This window comes from Rhododendron vialii, chromosome 5a (genome assembly GCF_030253575.1).
Source record: "Rhododendron vialii isolate Sample 1 chromosome 5a, ASM3025357v1".
NCBI lineage: Eukaryota > Viridiplantae > Streptophyta > Magnoliopsida > Ericales > Ericaceae > Rhododendron > Rhododendron vialii.
Window position 1 is genome coordinate 37,166,198 of NC_080561.1, and position 13,472 is coordinate 37,179,669.

Sequence of the window (13,472 nt, forward strand, 5' to 3'; positions counted from 1 at the left end):
TGGTCTTACCGGATATTATATTGCGTCGGTTTTCGCTCTACGTTTGGGGACAACCCATTATTTTAAGATTAAGAAATCGTCAAGCAGTGCTGCCATTTTAAGCCCTCGAAAATTTGTAAGCCTTACGGAGCCCCTCCAACAACCAAAAAAGGGAAGTCTTTAATTTTCGCCTTAGAGCAAGTTTATTAGAGTAGCAAAATTACCTTTTGTAGCTATTTTATCTATTCAAGACAAAAAAAAAGGGCTGCATCAGATTAGCTAAATAGATAGGTATTTTCCATTTATAAATAGTACTTCTCTATTTCCCGAGAACAATTGTTCATAAGGTAAGTATTAAAATATTATTTCTTTCTCTTTCCTCCCTACCAATCTCTCGTTCTTTTTTCTCTCTCTCTCTCTCTCTCTCTCTCACAATCAGTGCTCATCACCGTGAAACAAAATTCTTCCTATGTTTGAATCATGCTTTCCTATGGGTTTGATTTTGACGAGAGATCTGCCGGAAAATCAAAGTGGTCGAAACTCCATTTTGATCAGACAAAACTCTTCTATCTTGACGAGAAGAGCTTTCAACTCCGGCGACCACAGTCTGGTGGAAAAAAGAAAAGGACTTGGTTCTCCACTACCCACAAATCAATTTGATAAAAACCCAGTTTTCAGCACACAAAAAGGGAAGAAACTCAGGGGAAAAAAATTGATAAAGCGAAAAAGTGGAAGAATGTATATTTTAATTGGTGTTAGGTAAAATAGATAGTGTTGGTGTAGTTGTGAAAGGAAAAAGTTGATAGTTAAAATAGAATTGTGAACTGTTGACATGGTATTTTACCAAAATGGTATTTTACCAAATCATTGGTGTACATGCTCTAACATTTATTAAAATATACATTTTTCACTCTTTTTCTTTATCCTTTATTTTTAAACCGAAAAAACCACAAGAAGTTTCCCCAACTTCTTCTCTCTGTCCATTAATTAAATATTAGTAAAAAGTAAACTTGCAGTATATATTTCTATATACATTCATATATATTGATTCTACATATGCGTGAGATCGAGGTCTGGAGACCTCGCGATTGATCGAAAGCTTCGCCGAACCTCCGTTGAAGATTGATTTCGGGAACAGTAGAGAGAGAAACCCAGGTCTTTCTTCGTTGAAGAACTCCGTCGAGATCGATTCTGACTTCGCCGGACCTCCATTGCAGTCGAGAAATATCAATTCTTAGTACATCTTCTTCGTCAAAAGCTTCGCCGACGAGCTGATGAGTCACGAAACTGGCAGAAGTCGACAACTTCAGTCGGCGATCAAGCTGATTGGGTTTCAACTTTCACCAGCAAGAAGAGAGAGAGGAGGGAGGAGAGAGAGAAAGAAACAATAAAATAAAGAAAGGCTTTTGAACAGTGCTGAGTTAAAAATACCGAAGAACTGTTCATAAATCTTGTTTACCTCTCTTTTTAGCTCATTTGGTGCAGCATGTTTTTCTTGCTTTTTCTCTCCAAAATAGCTAAAAAGCCTTTTTCCCTCGTCTGATACACTTGCTCTTAGGATCCAAAAAGTCAGAACTGGCCCCGGCAAACAAGCAAGATCGAAATGATATCAAAATCAAGTATGATAGTCACACAATGCATCTGCCTGAAGGAAAGTGTTTGAGAGGGATATAAGAGAAAGGATTACATGCCAAAATGAAGTTGTAGATTGTCTTTGACATCACTCTAACGGCTCGTTTGGATGGAGGATTTGTTTTGGGTGGATATAAAATGATGGTAGATTTGAAGGTGGATATGTAATGAGGGGTGATATATTAAGAAGGGTGTAGCCCCACCTCTTAAGGAGAGTGGATTTGTAATGAGGTGTTTGGATGATTTTTTTAGAAGAGGGATTTGGAAGTTGGATATGATAGGATAAGATATCAAATGACTTAATTGCCCTTGTGTATAAATTTAATATTTAAAATACAAATAATTGCAATATAATTATCATAGCCCCTGATTTCCCAACCCCAAAATTGTATTTATTATACTTATCATATATATTTACAATAATGGCAATTTAAAAGTCATTTTTATATATGTATGTATATGTATACCGACAGTATACTCCAAGTCCCCAACCCAATCCACTGGATTCACCCATGCACAACCCCATCCACTGGATTCACCCACGCACAACCCACTCCTCTGCCTTCGTCGGCCGCCGATCGTCACCACTCAACTGTTCAGTTTTCAGTCGTAAGTCTCTCTCTCTCTCTCTCTCTCTCTCTCTCTCTCTCTCTCTCTCTCTCTCTCTCTCTCTCTCTCTTGTTTTGCATAGATCGATCGAGTAGGTCGAGATGGAGTCACCAGTCCTCTCTATCTCTCTGGTCTGGTCTTACCTCAGCCCGTTGGTCTAGCCTTCTCTCTCTCTTCGTTTGTCTGGGTTTTAGAACGATGAAAGAAGAAATGAGATGAAAAAGTATAAACGAAAGGGGGATTTGGAGGGGTAAAATCGTCTCAAAAACCCCCGAATTTGCCAACGACAGGGTCGGACCTCCCCTTCACAAATCCACTTTCAGCCAGAGATGGATCCTCTACAGTCTTTATCTCCCCCTTTCAAAAAACTGAACCAAACACCGAATTTGATGGAGAACCGGACTACAAATCAGGAGGCTTACATATCCCCCTTCATCTCTTCAATCCAAACAGCCCGTAAGTTGTTTTCTAACAACTGTGTTGGTCCAATCAAAGTGTTCGACAGTACAGTAGTACTGCCTTTATTCTGTGTAGTTTATTATATTCTTTTAGGTAATAATGTCATTTTTAAAATTTCAAAGCTATTTTTCATCAATTATTTTATGTTTCTATTTTTTTATCCTAATAATTTTATAATTCGGCTTGCACAAAATAGATACTACAGTAGTATATTAAGGTTATATTTTTTTATACAAAACCCCACCCCCCAAGCTATAGACAATGATTTTGACACTCTATTTTAGCCAATGACACACCTCATTCTATTTTTTAATTTCACATAATTAACACACAAAGTGGAGTGTCAGTGATTAAAATTGCAATGCCAAAATCAATTTCCAAAATTTAAAAAAGAAAATCACAGTCAACTAGAACTGGCAAAGAAATTAGCCCCGTTCCAGATTCTCAAAAAAATATTTAAAAAATAAGGATTTATTTCAAACTTAAAAATAATATATTTACGAAAATAATTTTTTAATTTTTTTACAGGATTTGATAGATCTCATCAAGATCTATAAAACTAGATTCACATTACATATTTTTTAATTTCAGTAAACTTATTATTTTTAAGTTTAAAAATTACAAATAAATACTTATTTTTTAAGGGGTAATTTGGAACGACGTCTAAAACACTTCCACCTGAAAAAATTTCATTTCCTTTTTTGTGCCATTTTTTTTTTAGAACATTTGATTTGACACTCCCAACTTTATATCACTGTACTTGATCCTTTTCTTGGAACACTAACGTGGGGCTTTATTCTCATTCTTCTCTTAACTTCCTTCTTTGGTAAAATAAAGATACTAATAACTATTCACATCCTTTTTTCTCTAGGAAGTTAGCGTTTAAGCTATTTTGACATGGGAAGTTAATAACCTTATTAAGTTAGCCTAACTTCCTTCTTTGGTGTGTGTTTGTGTTTCCAACAAAAATGGTAACCAACTTTGCCAACAGCAGCCACTCGGAAGCACTCAGAGCAACACTAACATGGACCCCAAAATCGCTATCGGTGCTCCGCGGGATCCTAACCGACCAACCGGATATTCTGACGCGAAAAGATGCGCAAGGCAACACCATACTCCATTTCTTGGCGGAAGGTGGCAACGCCACTGCCTTCAGAGAATTGTTTGAGGGCGGCTTACTAACGAGGAGCAATGGGGGTGGTGGGGGAGAGCTGAGGACGTGGAACTGGAGAGGGGACACGGTGCTCCACGAGGCAGCCAGGTTTGGCAGGGTCAATGTTGTGGAGATTATTATGGAGAGGGAGAGAGAGTTGGTTTCAGAGCGCAATGCAATGGGAGGGACGCCACTTTACTCGGCAGCAGTGAATGGAGAGCGGGAGGTGTTCAACCTTCTCAAAGTGGCGGCTGCTGATGAGGAGCTGCTGAGGAGAGATGACGGCTGCACTATTCTTCATGCTGCTATAATGGGAGAACATTACAGTACTTTTTTTTTCCCTTTCTCATTTCTACAAGTAGAACATCTCTCTCTCTCTTCATCTCTTCATCAGCAAAAGTAAGATTTATTAACAGGGGAAGAGGATTCAAACCAAAGGTTGGAAAATACAATAGATAATTCCTAGCCGATCCTAACTTTTTAGTTCATGGCCGGAAGGATCCTCCTCAAAAAAGCTCATGCGCTCAACAGGTACCTATTCAAAAAACCCACGCGCCTACCTCGCTGCCTCCCATGTGCGCCATTTCTCTCTCTTCTCTCCCCCAGAGGAGAAGAGGAACGCTGTACATGCAACACTGCAGAAAATGGTCAGACATCAAATAGACCACACACCTAAACACAAAGCTCTCTCTCTCTCTCTCTCTCTCTCTCTCTTATTTTTAATAAATCTCTAAGGCTCCGTTCCAGAACACCTTCTTAAAAAATAAGTACTTATTTCACATTTTCAAACTCAAAAATAATGTAAATGAAAAATAATTTTTTGGTTTTTTTGTACCGTATTAAAGATCTCATCGAGATCTTTTAAACAAGATCCATATTGCATATTTTTAAATTTCATTAAACCTTTTATTTTTGAGTTTGATATTACCTTCTTAAAAAATAAATACTTATTATCCGTTCTGGAACGGGGCCTAAAGCTTTGTTTATTCTGCATTATTATTTTTCGTGAAAATAACATATTCAAAACTACTCGTAGAAATCTACCAAATGAAATCAATATTGGATATAAAATTATGAAAAGCTAAAATTTATATGTTCAATGTAAAATTTATATTGTTGTGATTAAACTTTATATTGTTAAATTTTTACCGATTTCAATTATTAATTGTCTATGAACAAATGAAGTGCCTATTAATACTATCAATTTTACTATTAACAATGTTAATTAAAAATAAAAAATATTAAAAATTTACAATTGATAATGTTAATTAACGATTAAACACTGTTAATTAACAATGAAAATAAAAAAAATATTCACAATTCACAGTATTAAATTAATAATATCAAATTTTAGACTATTAATTATAAATTTAGACAAAATAGAATTGATATTAAATTTTTAGTTTTTCATAATTTCATATTCAATATTGATTGCATTAGTTACATCTTTATGAGTAGATTTTAAAAATATAAATTTTATTAAAAAATAGGTGTATAGAAAAAGGGTTACGTATAATCTTTATACTCCCTCCGTCCCAATTTGTCTGTCCACTTTTTGACTTTTACTTGTCCCAAAATATTTGTCCATTTTAGAAGACCAAGGGACCAAAAACTATAAAATTACCTTTTTGTCCCTTACCATTTGAACTAAAGAACTCTTCTTCAAAAAGTTAGGAGGGCAATTTTTGAAAAGTGAGCATTTATAGGTGCAATAATTGTGTTTCCTAAAAAAGTTGTATTCTCTAAATTGGATAAACAAATTGGGACGGAGGAAGTAAGATTTTAAATATTAAAATAAAAAGGAGGGATGAGAGAGAGTGGGAGTGATGGAAGAGGAATACTGGAATAGAGAGAGAGAGAGAGAGAGAGTACGTAGGGAAGAAAAGAACCTGTCCACATCACTCTTGTCTAGTATGAGCGTGTTGAACAGCGAGAGGGGAGAGAGAGGAGAGATATGGTGTACGCGCGTGTAGTCGGACTTCGTGGAAAAATACTTGTGCTCTATTTGTGCACAAGGACCTAATAGAACATAATTCACTCATATAGAACTGGCCCAGAAGAACCCCAAAATACAACCAATCAAAAACAAGGCCCAAAGACTCAAAGGGTCAAAGCCCAAAACACCTGTAAACTTAAAATGTCTAAATTATACAATAAGCATATGAAAATAAATCTAACCGGTAAAAGTGGGCTAAACTCAATCCAAGAAAATTCATAAAAAAATGCTAAACTTTTGAAAAATTTCAATCACAGCCACCTAACACCGTTGTCCACAATAATAGACAGAAAGCCACCAACACCACCGATCAGCCGCCTCTGGCAACCGCCAAGCTGCCACTGGCACACCTTATCAGAGAGACACAAGGTGCACAGAACAAATCAAATTGCCGCGGAAGCTCAACCCTACCGTTAGGCAAGAACCGAGGCACCCAACAGTGATCACGGCGGGAGCCATGCCACCCAAACCACCAGATTCTCTTGCCGTTGGGCCAAAATAAAACTACTTGGGAGAAGACTGACCGGAAAAACAAACGGAAAGAGAAGACACGGCCGAGAAAGGGATGACAGGGATGTTGAAAGTTAAACTTAATTGTATTATTGTGTGTGCATGTGTGTGGGCCGTGAAGAGACAAAGAAGATGAGAGAGGGAGATTGTGTATAAGTAAAGTGTGGGTGGCCAAGCCAGCAAATAATATAGCTGTGCAATAGCGTGGTGTTGTCTGTGGAATAAAAACTAGAGGTTGGGGAGTAGCTCAAGTTGTATGGCTGTGATTGTGTGAAATTGTGTATAAGTAATGTGTATGTGTGGGAAATGAGAGAGTTAGAGAACAAAGAAGTGAGAGAGAGTCAGAGAGATCAGGGAGCCCCTGAGGGGGTCTCTCCCAATCAATAGTGGAGTAAATTGTGTGTGAGAGAGGAGAGAAGTGTGTGAGAGTTGTGTGTATGCAATTTTGTGTTTATAGATTAATAAAAGAGTAGTGAATGTCTCTCTTGATTCCCAACAATGAGAGATGCCGTGAGAGAAGAAGACCAACAAATAGAGGGTATGGGGTCGGGAAAAAGAGGGAGGAGAGAGGGAGAAAGAAGGGAACCGAGAGAACCATACCAGAAACGCCAATCTCGTTGAAACGTCTATCTATCTCTCTCTCTCTGCGTGTACGAAACGTTACTGTCGATATACACTCATGTTTTAGATTGTTAACCATGTGGGAATGCTCATTTAGAAACTTAAACCGATCAGGTCTAACCTTATTCTTTATATATTAATAACTAGGTCTGATTAAAATTGCGGTTAATCATTTGAACCTGCAGGTTTGGCTATGGAGATTGTTGAATCATTTCCTAATCTTGCCGGAGCACATGATAAAAATGGAAACACTGCATTGAATATGTTGGCGAGCAAACCCGTTTCCTTTAAAAGTGGGTCATCCTATTGGCTTAGGAATATTGGCAGTAGGCCCTTCATTCCCCTACAGTTCCTTTTGTGTCTCGTCTACCTTTGTAAGTTTTCTTCTTCTTTCTTTCTTTCTTTTCTTTTTTCTGATTGACAAAAGAAATATATACATCGGGGCGGTTCTGAAGACAACTAATTAGACACTTAAAAAAAATCTCATAATTTCCGATCAAATTTTGATGATCTGAGCCGCTTAATATGATCAGAACGTGATTTTAAGGGTACTCGCTAGAAATTAGCAAAAAAAATGACCAAAAAATACTTGATCTGAGCAGTTTTTAACTCAATAAGGATACATTGAGGAAACAAAAATAAGAAAACCAACACACACTAGCTTCATAATATTGATACATTGTCTCCATAGTATTTGTCTGTAACTTCTTTAATTAAATTCGGGGATGAAACCAGGGGAGACCAATAGGAGCGGTATCGCTCTTGGAAGGACAAAAAAATTATACTATTATATTAGAAAACAAAAATTTCCTATATGACGGTAGGTACGTTTAATAATTTGGGGAAAAAGTCAAATAGTATTAACTTTTGCAATACAAAGACACCAACATTAATTTTTAAAGGCTAAGGGTTAAAACGAGTTAAAACATAACAAAACATTAAATTTAAGGGTAAACATTGTGAATATTTAATTAATAAACTCATAAGTTAATTTTTAGGCTACTAATTTTGTCACTCATTTTTTTGTTAATGTCACTCTCCTACCAAAAATACACTTGTAGGGAAGTGGTGTTAACAAAAAATTAAAAAAGTGGCAAAATCATTTCCTAATTTTTATCCCACAAAAACCCCCAATCGTTAAAAAGATTTGAACACATTTTCTTCTCTCTATCCTAAAATCTCCATGGCACACTAAACCTCCTTTTGTCAGCACAAAAATTCCTAATCATTAAGACTTGAAGGCAGTTTCAAGAAAATAGAAACAAAAGAGAAATAATTTTGAAAATCCTAAGCAATCTTGGTAAAATCTAAGCTGTAGGTATATTTTTGTCCAATTATTGTTCTAGACTTTTAGTTCTAGTCATGCGATAAGTGATAACTGTTGACTATTATATCAATTTTCAATGTTGCTAGTTTTTGGTAATGACATTTTGTTTAAAAAGCAATGCTAATGCTAAAGGCAGATTGAATGTTTTGAAAAGTACGTATGTGAACATGTGATTAAATTAGTATTTTTGCGGGCATGTTGGAAGTATAATGATTAATTTAGTACTTTTAATGATTTGAAAGGCCGTCGAGTGTAATTAATTTATGAAAAGCATAACTAAGTATGGAGTACTGCTATATATTTTGCATTTTTTTTAGTTTAAGTTTTACTGTTACTATTAACGTAATTACACATGTTTATTTTAATTTTTTGTCTCGCGTACATAGTCACCCATGCGTAGTTAAATTCCTGACTCCGTCCTGAATTTCAAGTATCATGTGGTGACTATGATTGTTTTGCAATTTCAAGGGTGTCCATAATTTTTACATATCATTTTTTTTTTTATAGTTGTGTCTTAAGAATTTTTTTTTTTTTGAAAGGCAAAAGATAATTTTAATCAAAGAAATGCATCCCAACTATGTTGGCACCTAAACCCTCGATAATCATATGCCAAGTAAGGCTCAAAAAAAAAAAACTGTTACGAAGAAATCAACCGAATAGTATACGAGAAACGAAAATTGCCACAGAATGTATTTGTCTTTCACTAATATGTTTTATTACGTACTCTCGATCATATATAACAAACGATTTATTTGTTGTAACTTTGGCAGGCATCCCAGTGTGGATAAATGATTCTAAGCTTACCGGAGATGTAGAGGATCCCCAGAGGAATGAACCCGTTATCTGCCAATCAAAAGGCTCTTTCGTCGAAAATATTATCTCAGGTTTAACTTATTTTCCTACCTCTCCAAAAAAATATCACGAAAATCTTGTATATTTTGTGTGCTTTGCAATTTTGTTTCAAAAAAATTGTACAGATTTGTCACTGCAATTTTGTTTCACGACCGTTGGATCTTCCAAAATTTTCCTTCCTCTTTCATTTTACCTTCACAAAACCATGAACAAATTAAACATTGTCAAAATCCTTTGTGGAGGGAAAGGGATAGCGAAAACTTGAAGATCGATCTTACTGTGGTGTACAGTTGGGTCCATCAAGTTTTTACTCTTCCTGCACAAATCCATGAGGGCAGGCAGCGGTGAATTTGGTGGCCTTGTCGAGCGAGCAGCAGCTGACGGCATAGAGGGCGGCATTCGAGGCGAGGGTTATGGATCTTGACAGTTTTCCGGCTATATACATCGGCGCACCCCAGGATTCCGAATCAGATGGGGTTTCGGTCCTTTCGGATGTCATGGATTTGTGATCTGTGGTGGAGGGTACAAGCAAAATCTGCATGAATTATTAACTAGTATTACCGAAAGTTGCATGAAACACGTTTAAAACTGGACTCTCACATGCATTCAAAAAGCTTAAAGGGTTTGTTTGGCTTAATAAGCCATTTGTCTTTTCTTTTTCTTTTTTTGTCATTATTCAATTTTTTTTTTCGTATTTGTTAGTTTTTGGTTTTTTTTTTTGAAGATTATTGTTTTGTCGTGATGAGAGGATATTGTTTTTGTTTTTATTCAAACAAAATTGGGTTTTAATTGTAATTTTTTACTTTTTATATTCCTCTCATCATAACGAAGCAATAATTCTCAAAAAAATTAACGAAAAATTAATAAATATGAAAAAAATTAGAATAAGAACAAAAAAAGAAGCCAAATAACTTATTAAGTTGAACAAGCCCTAAGTAGCTTTTTAAGCATTGCAACAAACACCCATGCATGACCCATAGAGAAAGCAAAAAGTCAGCTTAAAACTGCGAAGCTAGCCAAACGGGGCCTAGAAATTAAGGACTTGTCTATATATGCCTCTTTCTTATTCCTTAATTTTCTTTTGTTTTTCTATTGTTTAGTGGTGCCTTGGCTTAATGGAGTTCATGAGGTAAAGAAAAAGCATGCATGTGCCCTGAACCTAGCGAAAAGGTTGATTGCAAAAGAAGAAGATTGGAGCCATTACACCAACTCATGTGGAAGGTATAATTATGACGACGATGATGATCGGCCCATTTTTACTACTAAAACGAGAAGAAACCCGCTTCTTCAAGCGGCAGAGAACGGCATTCAAGAGTTGGTGGAAGATATCCTCGGGAAATTCCCCGAGGCTGCGTACTGCTTCGATAGCAACGGGAAGAACATATTTCACATAGCAGTGGAGAAGAAAGACGAGAGAATGTACTGGTTCTTGAAGAAGAACGTTGCTAGAAAGGAAGGGATGATGGCAGCTCTTGATCATGGTAGAAACTCCATTCTGCACCTTGCAACCAAACCCGGTGCTAATCCTGGAGTTCTCCTTGGAAACTTGAACCAGATGGCATGGGATGTATATTGGTTCAAGGTACCCGAACCCCGAAATTTTTTCTACCGATTATAGTTTCTTCAGTACTAATTCGTTAAGGGTATATACATCGAGAATCAAAAAAGAAAAGACCAAAGCACTAGATATTGATACATGAAGAAAAGTGAAATGCAAAACCAAAAAACATATCGATCCAACAAAAAATTGGATGCAAAGTTATAAGCCTAGGACTATTACACACATAAAATGAGCGAACTATATAGATAAACTGCCCTAAGCAGCAGAGTATACTCTGCCTATCAAAGGCACAAAAAGTTGGCATGCATCCTTAACCTCCCTAGACTAGGAGCAGCAGCAAAACCAAATCTCCAACTAGACACATTCCTCAATAATGGCAATGCATCTTCAGCAAAGTGAAAGCTTGACATCCAAAAGTTCCAAACCACTGCTAGAACCATGCTTCATAAATATTCCCACAACTGCGGGAAACCACGCATCAGCACTTAAAGCACCACCACTTACTCAAGGCCTAACTTGGCTCTTGAGGCTTGTTACACTTTAGTATAAGGAATATAGTTGCGCCTTTACCATTACCTCCGGGTTTTGGTAAGATGGTAAGTGCTTGATCTTAACAGAGACTACCCCAAATACCAAACACAGACCACAGACCTTGTATCCCCAAGTAGAGTAGAAACACACACGCATCAACCAACAGACACCAAATTGGAACCAATGAACCTCATATATCTTTACCCTCCTCGTACCTTCCAGGCACCTTTCGAAGTGTTCAATAGATCAAGTAGTCAATGAGATCACATTTACCTTTGATCCACAAGGCCATTCTAGTTTTCAACAAATCAATAAGCTCCTCCATTTCCCACACTTTGTTCTTAAACATTGCAGTAGGGGCAGATGTCTAGATCAACAACAACGTAACAATGTCTAGAACAGACTTTGAGGCTATGCTATTTTGGATAGCCATCCACACAAATGATTCCACTTTTGGTGGATGGATATTCCTCCACTTTAGATGGCACTTTGCTTACATATAAATTATTTTAGACTATGCCTTCATAACAACTTCAAAAGTGAGCAGTGTAGTATACTACATTCACGTCTTCTTAAAAAGTTAGAATTCTTAAAAGGGACGACCAATTAATACATAAGTGTGATAGTAAGCCTTTGCGAGATTCTAATGTATATTCATGCAGCTTGTATATTATGATTCTCCTCCTCATCTTCCATGGTACCCAAACTCCGACGGGAAGACGGCAACCGAGCTGTTCGAAGATAACCACTCAAGACTACGAAAAGATGCCGAGGAAGCCCTAAAATCAATGAACAATAGCCTGCTCCTCGTCTCCGCACTCATCGGGACCGTCAACTACGCTGCAGTTTTCACTCTCCCCGGAGGCTTTGATTCCAACAGAGACAGCCGGGGTCCCGGCCGCCCGGTCCTGTATGGTACGGACAAAGAGCGAGGCCTACTCCTTTTCTTGTGGTTCACTGGCGTCGCCCTGTATGCCGCCTTTTTATCGATGGTGTTGATGGTCGTGATCCAGCTGTCCAAGTTCGCGAGCAGCGACTTCTTCACTGCATTGCCCTTCAGGTAATCAAATCGCCGCTTATTCCATTTTGCGTTTGTTCTGTTGATTAGCCTCTGGTTAGCTCATGTGCTTTTTACTCTGCTTTCTTGGCTTATCCTTTCATTTCCATCTAATATATACTATTATTTTTGCGGATAAAAAAAAAAGGTACATCATCGCTATAACAGCGTTGTACGTCTCTGTCGTCTTCACGATATTGGCCGTCTTCGAAGCCTATGACATCATCGACTTACACATCAACGTATATATCTTCCTGGGGCCGGCCCTCGCAGTGCTAACCATTGTTTTCATCGACGTCGTGTACCTGACTCTGTGTCGCCTGTGTCTTGCGTTTTGTTGCTCACTTTCGCACCGAGGCCACATGTTTGAGGCAGTCATCGTTAAGCATAGTATTGAGGAAGCTAAGTTGTACGACCCTACGAGTAGGTGAGGCTGCGGACCGATCAGCTAATTCATTCTGTTCTACTTTTTATTTCGAACGGCGAATTTTTTTTTATTAATTTTTGAAGTGATTATATTATCAACTGTTTGATCATATATATATATATATATATATATATATATATATATATATATATATATATATCTCGGCTCGAGATTATCACACAATCCTTCAATATAGCCTATGGCTATGGCATATGGAGTGCTTTGATGGGTGTTTGTCTGTTGCTATCGATATTTCCTTGTTAGTTGATGTCGCGCTAACAATCTTCTTCTTCTTACTCGATCTTCTATGCATGCATGTAGGGCAAAGTACACTCCCTCTGATTACACCCTCTTTTGTTTACTTTGTTTCATATGCACCCCCTGTATGTGGTTTGTCCAATTGATGGGAAAAAAATGCTTCCACTGTTAAGAGAAATGACTATGAAATAAATTTTAAAATTTAACTTTACCTTGTATTTCAACAAGAAATCCGATCACTGAGTAATAGACGTCCGATCAACATGATTTTTTTTACAGAGATGCCCTACTCTTTCAGTGGTATCTCATTTATGACCCCGACACACAAATTTCTTTCCTGCAACCTTTAATTTCATAAGGTACTCATTAAAAAAGAAAATCTCCAATTTACCAAGCTCATCGCATATTCGCATGTTCGGATTGCATGAATCCAATTTATGCCACTGTTGCTTTCTAAACTCTCAGTCTACTCGTAATCATGTTGCCGTTGCTTGGATGCC

At 37.2% G+C, this 13,472-nt stretch overlaps 1 protein-coding gene across 3 annotated transcripts; it reads left to right on the top strand.

Annotated features, from left to right (window-relative positions):
• The first annotated feature begins 3,626 nt into the window (after nucleotides 1–3,626).
• Nucleotides 3,627–12,757, top strand: LOC131326354 (uncharacterized). Of its 3 annotated transcripts, none has more exons than XM_058359109.1 (6): nucleotides 3,627–4,158; nucleotides 7,145–7,333; nucleotides 9,057–9,170; nucleotides 10,239–10,720; nucleotides 11,893–12,290; nucleotides 12,436–12,757. In XM_058359109.1, exons 1-6 carry the CDS (start codon nucleotides 3,648–3,650, stop codon nucleotides 12,716–12,718), a joined length of 1,977 nt encoding a protein of 658 aa, XP_058215092.1. In that variant the 5' UTR covers nucleotides 3,627–3,647; the 3' UTR covers nucleotides 12,719–12,757. The 3 variants fall into 3 exon arrangements, with proteins under 3 accessions (XP_058215092.1, XP_058215093.1, XP_058215094.1); XM_058359110.1 differs by lacking the exon at nucleotides 3,627–4,158 and adding an exon at nucleotides 6,066–6,962; XM_058359111.1 differs by lacking the exon at nucleotides 3,627–4,158 and adding an exon at nucleotides 7,001–7,073.
• Nucleotides 12,758–13,472: the final 715 nt, after the last annotated feature.

Excerpts from the sequence above, each read along its gene's own strand:
- LOC131326354 (XM_058359109.1), top strand. The coding sequence starts at position 3,648 with ATGGTAACCAACTTTGCCAACAGCAGCCACTCGGAAGCACTCAGAGCA. Across the intron at positions 9,171-10,238 it reads CGTCGAAAATATTATCTCAG|TGGTGCCTTGGCTTAATGGA; the intron begins GTTTAACTTATT and ends TCTATTGTTTAG. Across the intron at positions 10,721-11,892 it reads GGGATGTATATTGGTTCAAG|CTTGTATATTATGATTCTCC; the intron begins GTACCCGAACCC and ends ATATTCATGCAG.